This window comes from Hippocampus zosterae, chromosome 10 (assembly GCF_025434085.1).
Source record: "Hippocampus zosterae strain Florida chromosome 10, ASM2543408v3, whole genome shotgun sequence".
Classification (NCBI taxonomy): domain Eukaryota; kingdom Metazoa; phylum Chordata; class Actinopteri; order Syngnathiformes; family Syngnathidae; genus Hippocampus; species Hippocampus zosterae.
The window spans coordinates 11681063-11699112 of NC_067460.1; the positions used below are offsets into that span (position 1 = coordinate 11681063).

General features: G+C 44.0%; 1 protein-coding gene across 8 annotated transcripts in view; it reads right to left on the reverse strand.

Moving 5' to 3' along the window:
• ncam1b (neural cell adhesion molecule 1b) overlaps positions 1 to 14518 on the reverse strand; it is a 67800-nt gene extending 53282 nt beyond the window's left edge. For 5 of the 8 annotated variants that reach the window (XM_052077454.1, XM_052077452.1, XM_052077453.1 and 2 more), the window contains exon 1: positions 14173 to 14518. In XM_052077454.1, coding sequence (XP_051933414.1) covers positions 14173 to 14224 — 52 coding nt within the window. In that variant the 5' untranslated portion in view covers positions 14225 to 14518. The remainder of the gene's footprint in view (positions 1 to 14172) is intronic. The other 3 variants (XM_052077456.1, XM_052077458.1, XM_052077457.1) reach the window with 1 other exon arrangement.
• Positions 14519 to 18050: the final 3532 nt, after the last annotated feature.

Here is an 18050-nt window from a genome sequence, read left to right on the forward strand (position 1 = left end):
CAGGCTAATCATGACGATGGATCCCTCGTGGTTCCCCCGCTTCGGAAAGTCACGACACATTGCCATGAAAAGCAAAGCCCACACGGCCCTATTTGCTAGAAGGGTAATGCCAGCTGATTGTTTGGTGGGATCAAACACAGCACAACTTTGCCAAGTGAACAGGATTTAATGGATAATAGTACTAATAAGTACTGGAGTAACAAAGGGGGCAAACACGGAGGAGGATGAGTAGACCAGGAAGGCTGAATGCAAAACAATGACCACTCAGACAACACAGCGTCCCCAAACCTGGCGCACACCTCTCTCTCTCTCGCTCTGTCCATTGATCAAGCAGACAAGCTGGGGCGAGCCGGATAAGCCTGCCTGCGTCTCCACCAGGAAGAGAGGCCGGGGGGATCAATAAGAGGGAATGCACCATTTCAGATGGAGCCAGACAAGCGCCGGAGAAGCAGGGCGGACAGACACAGCATCACTGGAGGACTCGTTATGTCGTGTGCGTGGGATGGCCAGCAACTTGTGGAGCGGCAACGTATCAACTCAGAACGGTGGACATTTGGGTAGATGGCGCTGTAATTGGATAGAAGCGCTCATGAAAATGTAGTCTGTCTTGAGCGTGTCTCCATCACGGTTCGAGCTGAGAACAATAGTAGTGAGAGAAACACTTCTCCACGTAGGATGCTCGCTGTTGACATCTCTTCCCCCCGACTTGCGGCCATGTCGCAGTGGAGGATTTCAAGCCTTCCATCAGTCAAACGTGTATGAATGCCCCCCCCCCACCCCCCTACAATGCAAATAGTGTCTGGAATTAACACCTGCCAAGTTTCAAATGCCAGTGTAATTAGGCTTTTCCAGGAAATCATTGACCTCAACAGTCAAAAGGATAATTACTCAACTTGACAACCAAAAGGGCAATTTTAGATGTTGACAACCAAAAGCCCGCTGCCATCGCTTCTTCAGCGTATGAGCCTGACCTCTCGACTGAGAAATGAAACACAAGAACCGATGAACTGTTTAACTCATTCACTCCCAAAAACGTTTTTAACCGTCTTTTCAGACTTCGTCCAGAATTGGCTGGTACTGAATGAATTAGGGTGCCCCGGTAGTCCAGTGGTTAGCACGTCGGCTTCACAGTGCAGAGGTACCGGGTTCGATTACAGCTCTGGCCTCCCTGTGTGGAGTTTGCATGTTCTCCCGGGGCCTGCGTGGGTTTTCTCCGGGTGCTCCGGTTTCCTCTCACATTCCAAAAACATGCATGGCAGGCTGATTGGACGCTCTAAATTGTCCCTAGGTGTGAGTGTGAACGTGGATGGTTGTTCGTCTCTGTGTGCCCTGTGATTGGCTGGCAACCGATTCAGGGTGTCCCCCGCCTACTGCCTAGAGACAGCTGGGATAGGCTCCAGCACACCCCGCGACCCTAGTGAGGATCAAGCGGTTCGGAAGATGAATGAATGAGTTAAAGAAGTCTTGTCTGAACTCTACTTCATTAAGATATCCTTTATTTGTCCCACACTGGGGAAATTTCATCTGTCCATTATTGTCGCAGCTAAGCAAAATTCTTACACGAACGGACGCTTGGACTGCCTGAAGCGAAGTTGCATCAATCCCGACTGCAAAATCGAATCGACTAAACCCAGAATTCAAACCTGGCAATTACCTTTAGTATATAGTGGTAAAAACCGCAAGACCACCAGACATGACTTTAAGGGCTTTGTGTGTTATACATATAGTGACAATGCAAAAATCCGGATGTCAAAAAGGTCAAACAAAATTCAAACGAACAAGCCTCGCTTTATCATCATGGGTAACGTGAATTCACGGATGTATGGATTAACACGCCCGCGGCGCAGGAATCAATAATCAAGTTTTAAATCAAAACATTTATCTCCCCATCTCTGAAGTGAATATGTTACAATATAACGGCGCTGAAAATGAGTAAGGTGTTTTTTATGGCTTCGTCTGCCCGCATACCTGCGGTAATACACAGAAGCAAATAATGTTTTCGAGCGGCAGTGAGAGAGGCAGAAAGCAGAGGCCAAAGCGGCCGTTTACAGTCTGCCTGCATCGTTAAAACACTAATTAGAAGAGGTTGGTACACGTTTCAGAGGACGCAAAATGGGACTGATAGCCAGCCGCAACTTGAGATTCTGTCCCTCTGGTTCACTGAGGCGTTAATGCGCATACGCATACGGAATTCCTCCTCTTTAAATAATCTCCACGCCAAGGATCTTTACCGAGCAGACCATGCAATTGCTTCAGTGTTGCTGTCACCTGCATTTGCTGGATCAATTCGCTAGGGATGTGCAATAAATCTCCCGGCCTCTTTCAGTCCATTTCAAAATAAATCTCTTTGACTACAGCGCGAGTAATCTGCTCTGCTAAAATGCTAATTTGCCTTATCCTCTTGCTAAATTATACTGTATAAATCCTTGTCCGAGGACTGTGACTGGTCTGTACGGGGCAAACATTCAATGTTAACATTCATTTCTTCTGCAGGGGACAACAAATACCCCAAAATAGACGAGTCTTTGTACCATTCAGATCTTGGGGGAGCCAGGGGCGACCAGTCTTTTGAATTAAATTTTGATCATCACCCAAAAAAATCCCCCAAACAAACTTGAGAATTCCAAAGTTGAATTCCACAAATTAATGATGTCATGGTGCTAAGGTCAGTTCTTTTAATTTTAGCTGAACAATTGATTAAAACTCGACCAGCATTGCTCAGGTGTGCGTCCCAAGATGATTTTACAGGCAAACTCAAGTGGTAATAATCATCAGCGCAGACTCATTAGACACATTACGCTTATTCTCATCTTGAATGAAGTTCATTGTGAGGCTGTCACCAGATGACATCTGAACGACCCGGTTGAGTACACCACAAACCTTTGCGGGAAGACTGAGGCATTGCACTTCCTTGTACATACTTATGATAATCCTCGAGTTGAGTTCCAAACATTGAACTTCTCCGAGGCCATGCAGTATTTTTCCCTATGCGTTTCATTGCTTCATTTACTTGTCTACTAGCACATCCCCTTCAGTCTCCTGTCTCTCGGTCAAGGAGATGTCTTAGCTAACACATCCATTCCTCCATTCATTCATTCATTCATTCATTCATTCATTCATTCATCCATCCATCACTTAGACTCCAACAGGAGCTTGGCAAGATGGAATTAATATCGAGACATTGGTTTAAAAAAACATTTTAAAAACTGCCCGTAAAATTTCAGGTTTGATGCATAGCAAGATTTTTAAGCGTTGAAAAATTAGTGTTTTGTAGAGAACTGATCCGAAAGCGTTTGCTTTTGTCGGCTTTTAACAATCCTTCAAAAATGTCCAAGGCAAGCATTAAGCATAGTGAGCGATTGCCCGACTGGTGAACACTTTTTCTGAGTGATTCACATTTAAGTAAAACTATCAGAACACCTCATGGACCGAGGGGCGAATGACGAGGACACTGCATAAACACATCTATCTATCGATCGATCGATCAATCTGTCTGTGTCTGTCTGTCTGTCTGTGTGTTTATCTACACACACAGACACATACGGTGTAGAGGTCCCTCTTATCCAATCGGATGCCAGGATGATGCGCGTAATAGCCCATGGCAGAGCAGCTATACATATGTTGCATTCAGGAAACTCTGAGCTATGAGTAAGATAAGATATCCTTTATTTGTCCCACAATGGGGAAATTTACAACCCATACTAGCAACCCATACTGTGTTTTTACCTTTAGTATCTTGAAATGTCTTTCATAACAAGATGCAATATTATCCTGTTGAGGCGTTTCGTAACTTGAAAAAAATTGTATGAAGAGCCGTTCTTATGTCAAGGTACCACTGTGTGTGTGTGTGTGTATCAACATAGAGAGAGAGAGAGAGAGAGAGAGAGAGAAACAAACAAACACTATATTTAACATTGATATATCCAGGTAAAGCGATCGATATGAGATGCTAATTTGCAATGCCAAACCTGGCTACAGACAGCAGCATAAAATGGAGCAAAATAAAAGCAAATAGAAGTACAACCTGTGTGGATAGAGGGTTACATCTTTACAGATTGCATCATAGCAAATGGTGAATACGACTGGCTAAAAACAGGTGCAAAGATCATGGACAGTGTCTCATGCGCATTTTGCAAACAATGAAATTGTAATGAATGAGGTGCGCTATGAAAATTCAGATCAATCCATCCATATTTTTTTATGTACTTGTTCAAACGAGTCACGGGCGAGTTGGAGCCTACCCAAGCTGACTCTTGGGGAGAGGCAAGATGCACCCTGGACTGGTTGCTATTTTAGGGGGGGGGATATGGACCAAATGCTTATGCTACTTCTTCCTCGTTCGTTCCAAGGTTGGTGTTTTGCATTCGGTGAGACAGACGTACTTGGCTTAGACTGTCTTTGCAACAACTCCTTGGAGACCAACAGATGGCACATAGGCACCTTACGACACGCGATGTTCCACGTGTGCACAAACACACACACACACACACACACACACACATTGGTGGCCAATCAGAGGCAGGACAGTAAAAATAGACACTGGGATTGGGCCAACCACATGAGATTTGAATTCTCAATTTGGGACTTGACTCTCTCTCGAGGATATCTGCAACAAAGGAAGACCATCACCAATAAACTATAAGAGCTTTTAATGCAAAAGAAGGATGGACATTATTTTTGTCGATCAAAACAAGATCCATATACTACAAAATAGCCTAACAATGAAAAAAAAAGGCAGCGGGAATTGTCAGGAACGATCTAAGAAAATATCAAAGTGCATTGCAACACTATCAATCAATCATACAACAAAACCAGACGTGTAGTTCCCTAGTTATCCAACTCGGGCCGGCTAAATCAATATTCTAGGATAATATATTCTAGCACGGTGCAGGAGGACAAATACACACAGATTTCTCACAATTTCTCGAGCAGGTTGACTTCTGTCCTCTTGTCAAAAAAGGCAACCTGGCCCTGATCCATCAAAACGTGTCTCCAGAGTTCTGAGGATAGATTAAGCAGCAATGTGCTGTCACAAAATAGCCACTAGCCCTGCACAGTCATATTCCCCCTCGCCTCGCCTAATGGTGGGTCTTTTGAAGGAAATCTCCAGTGGGAGCGGTTATACAAGTTCCCAGTACGCCACTGAGAATACAGTAGATGATTGCGGTTTGCTAAGAGCGGACATCTGTTTACATCCCTTGATCACATTGAGACGCCTTTTGTTCATTTAATGAAGGACAGTAATGCATATGCTAGTCCAATGTCAGTGAAAGGTTTGAAGCCTCCGTTCGAGCGTGTTCACACGGTGCAGTTTGGCACAATGAAATAATTGCAATTCATTTCAGTGTATAGTTTATATAAATAGACATTTCAGTGTACTATTTAAGACTGGCACAGGAGCCAAAGCTGTCAACATATGAGGTGTGTCAGAAAAGTTACGGGACCGGTCTCACAAAAGATGTTTCAAAGCCACTTTCCCAGCCTTCTCTGCAATGCCCTCATGCACTCCTGGAAGGATTCTTTCGGGATCTTGTGCAGCTCTCTTGTCACAATGTCCACTTGATGACCCTTTTGAGCTTGGGAAGAAGGGAAAAAAACTCAGCTGGAGCCAGCTAGATCAGGAGAGTAGGGACTTTCATCCAGCACAGCCATGTTCTTCACGGCCGACCGATACTCTCGGGTGTGCAAAGGGCATCAGAAGCAGGTATTTTGTCATGCTGATGAGATATCCTCCCACGAATTTTGCCTCATCGTGGGCACAAATGAAAAATATCGCTGCAGTATCTCTCTGAAACCGTGCAGGTTGATTGTCTGGGCTGCCTCGTACTTTGTAGTTGGGGGTGTTGGTGACACTTGTATGTTTTGTGGCACACCTTATATCCACATCTGTGGCATTGCCGCCCACGACAGAGAACTTGCGACGCATATTTTGGCAGCTCTTTGTGATACCGAAGTGAGTAAAAATAGCACTATATAAAACTCAGCGCATATGCAACTATATGCAGTATTGATTTGTAGGTTTGACTTTTGTCACACAGTACTGTATGTCGCAGACGCTGTCTTTCTTCAGATGGACCGATTCTGGTTTGACGATAATGACAACAGTGCGTATGCTAAGTGGATGCAAAATGTACTGTCTTCCTTTCTTTCTTTATTTATTTTTTGCAAGTATGAACGAACCCTAAAACTTTATGTGCATAAAATTCTGTTAGACCTAATCCCTTTTTTTCCACGAGGGTTCAATTTGCCACGGCGTACCGGGTACAGTGTCCCCACAATGACTCGGTCACGGCGCTTGTGATCAGCATGAGTTTCCTTTGCTTCTCCGACGCCTGTCAACTGCTTTTATCGCTTATGGCATTCACGAAAAAGATGCGCGGTGGGGTTCCCGGCACATCCCGCGTCCACTGGCAACAACAATAAGTCTAGGCAGAGGAGGCCAATGACTCATACTGTGTGGGGATGGTTAAAGGGGAGCGTGAGAGACCAGAGAGCGATGGCAAACATACAATCGACATGCATCATGTGGAGTTGAAACTGAGTGACCCAGTGTGTTATGGAAGTTATTTTCCTCAGCTACTAAGCGGCATTTTTATTTGAGGGTTTACTCGCTCCAAGGAGCTGCAAATCCTTTGTGTTGTCCTTATTCCATACCTTACAACTGTAACCTCCCACGTCTTTCCTCATCCTGATGCACAGCTTGTCTTCTTGCGACCAGCCTCCATCTTGACACGGAATGTTGTAATGTTGTAGTCAACACCAATACAGCCCAGGAATAACAGAGACCTCTTATCCACCGGATTAGCACCGTGTTCAATGTCTGCAGGTTTAATCCGTGCAATTTTATATTTGAGATTTCCACATTCAATTAAGGAGGCGCATCGCATATGAATTGTCGAAGGGCCGTAAAAAATACATTAGAATTCATCAAATTTACTAGGAGCTGATCTTTTTTGATTAATATGGACAAAGTACAGGAAAAAATATAAATGGCTTTCTGCCGATTTAGGAACGCTCGGGACATTGAATATTCGGTAATTAACGACGCGTTTATTACGAATGACGACACCCTTTTCTGCCGAAACTCTGTGTACCTTTTAAATAATAGATTTTTGTTATCACTGCTGTGTCATAAATGATCTTTATTTTCCTGATCACCCACTATACATGCGTGAAATAAAATATAATGAATGCCATGCGTGTTTTTGCAATGTGGGGGAAAACCGGAGTACCCGAAGAAAACCCACGCAGGCTCGGAGAGAACATGCAAGCTCAACACAGGAAGGCAGGCGCCGGAATCAAAAGCCGCACCTCTGCACTGCGCTCAGCAGTCGACCACCGTGTCTCCCTCTGGAGAGAACATTAGTACAAACTAATGCTACACGCGCACAAACGCAGCCAAACAGCAAATGTTACGGCATCCCATAAGTCATCCAGGAGGAGTGGCCTAGAAGATTAAACATATATTAATAATGAGGACAAGCTATTCAGAAAATGAATGCACATATCGTGTTTGTATTTAATGCATGTATTACAAATGTGATTTGTTTTCACAATGCAGTCCCGAGATTTGATTTTGAGATCTGCTCAATAAATGTCTTCCAAATTACATGACAGTAAAGCTCATCTTAGTTTTTTTTACCACCCAATCAATTTCAGTTAGAATTTTTATCTTTTATGGCCCTTATTGAGATTCATATCATTTGTGCAAAAAAATATGTCGGCGGATTTGCTTATGTTTACCTTTGATTTTATATCGCAGCACTTACTGGATGCATGAATCATATGATACAAGTCGAGTTGAATGTGGCTTTGTGATCGAAGATGTTTTCCGTATTTCCCAGCACTACCTCTTAACTCAAAGGAGGACTCTAATCTCAACAAATCTTCTACACGTCCAGTTCATTGGGTTTGTGAGCACTGTGGCCAGCTCTCAATGAGCTTACCACTGATTTCCATGAATCACCCTCTCCGCGGGGGAATGTCCTGTACATTATTCTCAACAGCCGCTCATGAGAGCCCGTCGTGTGTAAGGGAGGGCATATTTTAAATGTGAGTGTGTCATTGAGAGTCAAGGGCTGATGGTTAGCATTTAAAGGCAGAGTAATTGTAAAATAAATCCGGGGAGGTGTTCATTTTGATGGCATCCGAAAGAGTTTCATATATCCACCACGAGTTCAGGCAGCACTGACGGTGTAATGGCCATTCAAGTGTCATTCATTATTCATCGGGATCAATCAGCAACAAACTCGCAGTAAAGGTCAAGGTGATGTGGAAAGCTCAAATTGCACAGTCAAAAATATCCTTTGACAAATGTGACTAATGGCGATTCATGACCGAGCGCTCAAGTATTTCATCTTTTGGGTTGCTATTTTTATCGTTCCTGTAGATAGCAGTTGCTTTGATCGTATTCATACTAAAATACAAATGTCAAGTTATGAAGTCATAAAATGGCTAATTCCTGCAAATGTGGGCTGGTAAATGATTTTTTTAAGGTGCTTCAATGCCCTTGGATGGCTGTGAAAGAATTCCATATGGAATAATCTCAATGGAGGGGAAATGTCTTAAACTCAACGACACACTTTAGAAAGGACAAAAGTTCCAAGTGTAAAAATGTCAAGTGGGTCAAGTTTTCAGCGGAACAATTCATCCGTGAGAATATGTGACACCATTTTGAAGTGGATCACAAACGGCTTCAGCGTCTACAGCTCCCCTGGAGATAGTGTCGTCTTAGTGTGATCTAATTAGAGATTAAAAGGACCAGCTTCCTACTACGACCGCGTGTCTTCTCGCAACTTTAAGTGGCAGTTGTTCATTTTACCACCCACCCTCAATAATAATAAATAATAATGTTATGACTTTGCTAGAGGTGTATCCAATAGTTTGTTCATAAAGGAGTGTGATGTAAGCAACGGAACACGCTGTGGTAACGACATAAGAAGAGACCCTGGGGGACAGCATCCCAGAATTCAACCTGCCCTGAGCCCAGTGATGCATCCTATAGTGGTTCAATAAGCAACGTGGCATGATACGCATGGATGGATTAAAAGACGTGCACTGCCAAATAAAAGAAGTGCAAATATAAATCCTAGCCACCAGCATCGCTTCAGTGTGGCTGCCCCCCCCCCCTCCCCTCCTCTCCTTTAAATCAGACACATTGTGTGATCTTGCTTTCAGGTTCAACTTGCGAGGACTTGTCAGTATCTCTTTTAAATTGAGACCCTCCAGCATGGACAGTGTGTGACATGACACGTGAACATCACTGCCTCATTCAAGGCAGTTTGAAATTGGTTAAAGTCTAATCTTTCCCTACTTTTTTTTGGTTGGCAACATAGTAGTGCAAAGTAGAGAGCTTGTCAGTACATATAAGGCCTGAAGAAACAGTCCTTATTTGAAAGTCAGTAAGATCTCTGAATAATCCCTTGTATCGCCGCTTCATAACAATTCATTTTTGTTCCCATTCCCGCAGGAAAAAATTGAGCTCAACCACCATTAAAAAAAGTGCTCTGTGACGGCATCCGACACGAGAGCTATCTCGTTCAAAACGGGTACTTGCTCACTTGCTTCACTCTATGAAGATGAGTGTAAACTTAAAAGGCTGAGTTACTGTTAGTAAAAATTTAAGTGACAACAATGCCGGGTAATGAATGTAAGGTTTTGATTCAATGACAACCGAGGTAGATCGCACTGAAAACAGTCACTAAATGATGAATTGTCCTTACAACAATGCCATGCGCTGATGGGTTCCCAAGGAAATTCATTTTTTGTCTGGTGGGGGAAAAAAAAGGCCTTTCTGATGAATGTTTTTGTGTGCTATCTCTTCGAGAAAAATATAAAATTGATATAAATATATAAAAATATATAAAAAATATATAAAGAATATAAAAAATATAACAATTATTTTTTTCGAGCTCCACTTTTCCTGTGTGACTCGATGAATCCCTTATTGGATTGACTGACGGATTTAAGTTGATAATATTCACCAATAACACCATATGGGCTGAAAAGCAAGGGCTTCTCAAAGTTGACATGTCAACATTACTGTGACGTTTCCAGCGTTGTCACTCGCTCGAAGAATGCAACTTAAATTGCGCAAATGGAACATAATTCGTGAGATGAGCTGTGGGGGCAGTAGAATCGGTCACGTACTTAAATCACCAATTTCATTTTTTTCCACGGCTAGTATTGGCTCGTACCTGGATGGTGGTATTGGCCTGTACAATATGAGAATTTCTTTAATTGAAACCTTATACTGGTATCGGTATCAGTGCATATTAAATATTTGTACATGCATCTGCTCATAAAAAGCCATAATTACATTTACAACGTCTTTGCACTGACACACATACTGGACCACATAAACGGTGTTGTAGCTGTATAAAAAACAAAAACAAAAATAAAGCTACATTTACATTAGTGGTGAAGCTAGCAGTCACTTTGTCGGTTATGACACAAAGGAATGCCATTAGGTAGCGATGAGAAACGTGAGATGGTTGGCAAAACCGATGAGGGGAAATTTGCATTGAAAATGACTCCAAGCGGTCTTTGTGTTATCGGAAAGAGCTGGTCGCGTGAACCGGAGAACAGACGTGGTTCTGGTAATAAAAGATAAAACTCTTTGGTGGCCTGAAGCTAAACTCCGGCACTTAATCAGTGTGCCAAGCGTATTCCGGCAAAAACTTTGATGGTCTTCTTCCTTAAGCCCTACAAAGCGGAGGCAACGGACTGCCTGAAGCTTTGACAAACGAATGTGACGTGTCCACTGCGATGCGCCGCTCAACATTCCAGCCTCGTTTTAATTTAATGACTGACACGAACCCACTGTTCTCATTTCCTGTTGGAGCTGACATCTTAGCATCCGTGGTGGATTTGGAGAACTGTTCCAGGCTACTACAATGCTAGCTTGGTTTTTCAAAGCACTGTGTGAATTAAAGATGCTCAAGAAACATTTTGGCACAGACTCTGCACCTCCACGAGCCCAGCCTTAAGAAACAGTGTTTAGGGAGCTCCCGCAGTGCTGCCTCGTCAGGTCACGTGAACGTGTAATGTCATCATGCTTGCGTCCTGAGGCAGCGCTTCTCCTTTCAGACCTGGATCTGTCTGATCCGCTCCCCATCACCACCCGATTTGAGTGGTCCTGACGAGAATGAGATCACAGCCTCTGTGGCTCAGACCTCTTATTCTCACGGGCACTGAAAATGAGGTTTTTATAAAAGGTGTGAATGTGAGATAGTGGATTTTACAATTCATGGTCGCATGTTTGAAGAGACATGCGATTCATTTTAAATCTGCTTGAATAATCAAGACTTGGGCTGACAAAAATCTGAGAAAAACATCAGGCGAACTGTAAACGAGGTCTTGCGTTTTACCTGGTTGTCTGGCTTCTCCTAATAGCCTCTCCTCAAAGGTGCAAGTGTCTGTTTTTAATATGGCTTTGCATAATAAAGCTCGACACTGCCCAAAGGCTTCTTTGGATATGAAATATTAAGTGCAATATTTTTCTCGAATTTGATAACCACATTCGGTCGAGTCGGAGGTGACATCATGCGTCCGAAAATGCAGCCTTCGGAGGACGTAAGCCTGTTCATTTAGACACAGCCATCTTGTGTGTGTCTCGCTCTCTTGCGCGCCCAATTTGTTCTGGCGCTCCGTGAGCATATTAGACCGTATAAGTCCTTGTATAATTTACACGTTTCCATGCAACTAAACTTTATTTAGCACGGCTGATAAAATAAAGGCTAATGATAGTGGTGGTGATGGTGGTAAAAAGCAAAAGGCAAGCGGTCGTGATAATAAACGACAGGCAATCTGCATGGAAATGAAGGTTGCCAATGTTAGAAAGCTGGACAGTGGTGAGAAGATGATTAATGTCAATGTTATTCGGTGGTCAATGGTCAATGTCTTCCACCTCAGCGGCCTCTTCTCCGTTCACCTCTTTTTCCACCTCAACCAGCTTCATAAGCTTATTTCTTTTTATCCATCTGACCATCATTGAAGCCGCTTTATCCTCGGGAGAGTCGTAGGCGTGCCGGAGCCTATCCCAGCTGTTTTCGGGCAGAAGGCGACGTACGCCCTGAACTGGTTGCCAATCGCAGGGCACACATAGATGAACAACCATTCACAGAGGGACAATTTGAATGTGGGAAGAAACTGGAGTACCCGGAAAAAAACAAAGCAGGCACGTTGTGTGGCGGGCAAATTCATTGTTTGTCTTTCGGTCAAAGGCAAGACAGATTTGGATTCATTGCTCAGCATCAGCTCACTACGACACTGGGTGGAGGAGAAACAGGAGTTCAGAACATTCAGATCGATTCTCCCATTACATTAACAATAATATTTATTAAAAAACTTTTCTAAAACTACTCACTTGTTTTCTTTGGCATTTGACTCCAAAAACATGCGTGGCAGGCTGATTGAACACTCAAAATTGTTCCTTGGTGTGAGTGTGAGCGCAAATGGTTGTTCGTTTCTGTGTGCCCTGCGATTGGCTGGCAACCGGTTCAGGGTGTCCCCCGCCTCCTGCCCGAAGACAGCTGGGATAGGCTACAGCACCCCCCGCCACCCTTGTGAGGATAAAGCAGTTCGGATAATGAATGAATGAATAAATAAGGTTAGGACTGCCTGCTATGCTGAATAAATAAAAATATCATCGATTAATCGAATTGACTCAACTTTCATGTAAACACCAAGGAAACACTCACAGTTGGATAAAATATTGACATCCCAATAGAGCGTATTACCATATTATCTCTTCCGGTATAGTGTCACACCAACCTCAAATATCGGTCACGATACTTAAATTTTAATTCACTGACAACACGAAAAAAATAACCAAAAGAAAGCCGCTGTTATGTCATACCCAACTCCTAGTCTTCACCGACATCTAAATCAAAACTAAATCTTTCACTCTTGAATGGTTGTCTCGTAACACTCGTGCCTTTTGACAGGTTTCATCCATAAGTAAGTGTCATGTGCTACAGTAATGAATGTCGTCGCCCTTCATCATGCACGGCCACTGGGTGTTTTCTCACTCAAAGCAGCGAGGCACGTGATCAACAGAGCACAGTCGTGACGCTCTCCTCACAAACGCCCGTAAACACGCAAGGAGGAGCCAGGGCCAAGACTCACTCCCTCAGCATTTTCCCCTGCCTGAGGAACACCCTTGTCCTCTGCAAAACAGATTAAACGGCTATCCCATCCCTAACCGTGCGCTACTCCATACCACACATCGACCCTCACATGTCAACTATTTCATTATTAACTTAAATATCTGTGATGTTATCACAAATGTAATCGACCCCCCCCCATACACACACCATTGCACTTACGTAACTACACATTTCACCAACTTAGAGGATCTCATTTCAAAGCCTTTATCGGGGAATCAGCTTACATAACAGATGATTCAGAGTAGGAGTTGGTGTGCGAATGTGTATGGGTATGCATCAGTAAGCAAATGAAGCCGTGGTCTCCCTGACAGACCCTTGATGGGCTTCACGCAGGCCAACATCGCCTGTCAAGCGCCACCCCCACTCCCCCTGCCCCACCCCCCTTGTACTCCCCTGAACACTGCACCTGCTGTACACAATGCACCTGCTGTACATAATAACAGGTGCATTACAAGTGTGTTATATGTCCCAGTCACAAATACTCTCTCTCTGAACATGTTGGGGGGAGCCCAGCATCACCCCCCCATCCACAACAAACAGGTCCCACACAAGAGCAGTGGGCGACAACAACACAGCAGTGGATCGAGACCAACATAAATCCTCTTGACACATTACCCCACACATTACCACACCCTCCCCCTTGTTAACCTCTGGGACTGTAACCCCCCTCCCCCCGCCCCCCCAACACACCTCATCCACCGTTGCCCGCCCCCGCTTGTGGAGGACCACAATTTATGCCATGCAGAATAATGCCAAGTCAGCGTTTGCAGACAACAAAGAGTTGGGATGGCCTAATATATTCCAGAGTGGACAAGAGACAAGAAATAGGGCGCGGAGTAAGCTCATTAACATGAGCCGCAGCACCTGCCTGACAGGGCGCCTTAGTGGGGACGACGAGGAGGAGGAGGAGGAGGGGGTGGGGGGTGCAAGGATGGCGATCGCTACTACCGTGGTTATTCACGATATTAATACACTTTAGAGCGCGTTAATAAAAGTATCTTACCCGCACAACCCACAAGAAGCAGGGCTACAAAGATGTCCCCGGACCGGACCATGGCAAAGTCCCCCCCTCCCGACCCTACCGCCTTCACTTGAGGCGAGCGCTGGAAACGTGAAACGGCTCGTCGCCTCGCTCCTCTTCCTCCACCCCCCTTCGTCCCAAAGGCGGGTGTGTGAGTGGCCCTCGGCTTTTGCTCCTCAGCAGGGAATCATCCTCAAATAGAATCGCTCCGTATGGCTCATTCGGCAGTCAGCGGGAGGAAGGCGCTGGAGCGCGAGTCACTCGTGCTTCTGGCGACGGTGGTGCTGATGAGGATGAGCGCCACAGCGCCGTTCAAAGTGTGACTGACAAGCCGAGCCTGCTCACAAATGTGAATCAATGCGCGCGGCAGGGACGATGCACCTCCCGTTAAATAGTGCACATGTGACAAAAACGGACCCCTGTCATCGGAGCGTTCAATATCTCAGTGGCGTTTTAATGTGTAATAAACTAACGGGGCTCCAACCTCTATACTTTTCCTCCTGTTGTTATATTCAATTATATAGAGTATTACCTTTATTTGTTCAAAAGTTAGTCATTTGAAATGTCTAATGTTTTGTACTCTAGTTTTTACATTTATAATGCATGGCCTATCCATGATTTTTCCATTACAGCTCACTAACAAATATTTCTTAAAAGATGGCATCTTGTTTTCTGGATAAGCTATTTCCTGAACACTTTGTGGAGACACTAATCACATGTATCAATTGACGATTTCTGATAAGGCCTTCCCATCTTGCAGTTGTGATGAGAAAATGTTGTATTTTAACTAAATGTGCTTCAAAATGGCTAACTTTTCTTGAACATGGCAAACCTTTCGCTACAGCACTAGCACTTTTTAGTGTATCAACTTATCATTGATGATAAGTGTTTTAAGCGTGATTTCCCCCAATCTTTTCAAAATGCATTCGATCATTGTAACTGTTAAACAAGTTCAACATTAAAGATTTAAAAAATAAAAAACTACCGTATTTTCAGCACGAAAAGGCGTGCCTAAAAGCCTTGCAATTTTCTTAAAACGCTCACAGCACGCCTTAAAATCCGATGCACCTTGTGTATAGGTGTAAGACAGTGGACTACTGAGTACATTTCCCCCCCCCCCCCCCCAAGATGGCGCCCGAGTAGGCAGCCTTCGGCAAGTGCTCTTCAAGAGCCTTGCTTTTTTGTTCTTTTTTGCTGTTTTTGTCTTTTGTTTTGTCACATGTTGTTTGTTGTTTCATTGTGTGGACCTGATATGGACTGTTTTCAGCGCTTTTTGGCCACGACATTCGTCAAAGGAGCAGTATCTGTGCTTGGTGGTTGCGCCTTCTCGGCAGCACGCCTGTACCAGCACAGATTTTGATTGGTAGGAATGTCGGCGCCATTGACTGTCGGTGCTGGACAGACCTGGGGCGCTTGTGTTTTTTGCGCCAGTAATGGGCAGCATTTTTCACAACCCCGATTTGTTCAGTGGCTATGTCAGCGCTGTTGGACAGTTGGCGTTGGTGCGGCTGGATGGATGGCCGCTGAAGTTGAGGATGAGGAGAGAGGAGTGTTGGCGAAGAGCGCAGATGCATATTTGGAACCGTGAGTCGCCGCTTGGAATTGAAATGGATTTCATTGGGACAGGAGAAGTTAACCAATCTCTTTTTTCGTCAATGGATGCTACAGCTTCTTGTTGACTTTGAAACTTAGCTTGTAGCCGACGTGTACACATTTTGAGCATGACGTCTCTGATCCACTGGTTAAAGGACACTTTGATTCTCTCCTCTTTCATCTCAAACCGCTTCAAACAACAAAGCGTGTGACGGAAAAGTGGTTAGGACTGCACGACTGTCTGTGTTTTATGTTATGTGTTGTGTTTATTATTTTACCTTATGTTAACTGTTTTGTAAAGCGCTTTGTTACAGCTGCCGCTGTTGTGAAAGCGCTATATAAATCAGCATGTATTGTATTGTATTGTATTGTATGAAATTATTGACATTGTCGTCACATATTTCACTGAAAAGGTAGCCTTTTTCTGGAGGCTTTGCAGTTAAGGGGTGCTTCAATTTGAACACTAAAGTGCACTACACCGTACTGTACATTCGTAGTGAGTAGCCTAGGCAGATAAGAGAAGAACCTCGAGTCTCATGGATCCTAACCAGGCACGGCTCCAGGATTATTTTCACTCTCCTGACTGATGCATCGGGAGGCTGAGAAAATGAATATATTGTAGAATGTCAAATAAAATGCTTGAGGAGGCTGCACAGATTTCTGACAGAGCTGTTGCACCACCAAGCCCTAGCGGAGCACCAGCCGTGACGTGAACAAGAATACATAATAATGCATAGTTACTTCTGTGTTCACTACAAAAAGTCATTATACAGAAACACAAGACTGCTTCTTAAATGAGTTATGAGATGAAACTGTGGCAGGACAAGTAAAGTGATATTTTATTGAACTGTTCCTTCCTTGGCGGCCCGGTAGTCCAGTGGTTAGCATGTCGGCTTCACAGTGCAGAGGTACCGGGTTCGATTCCAGCTCCGGCCTCCCTGTGTGGAGTTTGCATGTTCCCCCCGGGCCTGAGTGGGTTTTCTCCGGGTGCTCCGGTTTCCTCCCACATTCCAAAAATATGCATGGCAGGCTGATTGAACACTCTAAATTGTCCCTAGGTGTGAGTGTGAGGGTGGATGGTTGTTCGTCTCTGTGTGCGATTGGTTGGCAACCGATTCAGGGTGTCCACTGCCTACTGCCCGGAGACAGCTGGGATAGGCTCCAGCACCCCCCGCGACCCTAGTGAGGATCAAGCGGTTAGGAAGATGAATGAATGAATGAATGTTCCTTCCTTCAATTTACTGACAGTGCCACGCTGCAGCTTTGTAATGACAGCCCTAGTATATATTTAAATTCTATTCAATTAAGAGAAGCATAATGAGTGTTTTCTACACTCGTCCATAAACTTCATCTTTACAGATAATGTAGATGGTGTCTGTTGTTTGTTGTGCTAAAGGAACAATGGTAACAGATGAGGAGGAAAGAAACTCCTGCCAGGCAGAGTGGATAGGGCTCAGCCAGAACCACCCTCTGGCTCGCTTGCTCTCTGTCTCACTCTGCGTCTCATCTGAAAAATTTGCATTTGAAGCCACACCTACTTGCTTCTTTTGAATGACGAATCCGAGCAAGGCATCACAGCTTTGTGTTAAATATAAACTCCATGATCATTCCATTCTATATGTATATATATGTACATATATATAAATATATATATACTGGACGCAACCTTGATGCATGAGTGTAATGGCGGTACGCCCTACATTTGTAGGCTGATCATGAGTGCAGGCCTATGAACCAATGTGAGCATTAAATTTGACAACCAAGGTTACTGCTGGCAGCTTTTCGCTCTGCTGTACAGGCTCGTTCATGTGGGGATCCTTTAGAAGAACTGCAGCATTGGTCCGCCTCTGGGCTTTTGTTCCAGACAAGAGCAAAGCCAACAATCTGTTGTTTTAACAGTGACCCAAAATGTTTGATGTCGGTGGTGCGAAGCATTAAATGGGCTACCTTCATACCACAACAATTGCTTGAAATGTAAATTTTGTGACATCAGTCCTGGAACGTTTCCAATACACCTTGTACCTTAGAAGGTGATAAAATTCCTGGGCCATGAAGTGTCAGGTGTAGGCTCAGCAGGAACACATTTAAGTAAAAAGTTGGAAGATTTAGCTCAGTGAAATGCATGTATTTTTCTTTTGTCGTTTGTTGTTGTTATTCTGTTTCTTGTCTGGTGCACTGATTTGCTAGCTAACAATCATATTCCGCAAATGCAATAATAACTCCTAGGAGGGCAAGGAAAAACTAAAATAAATAAATAAATAAATAAC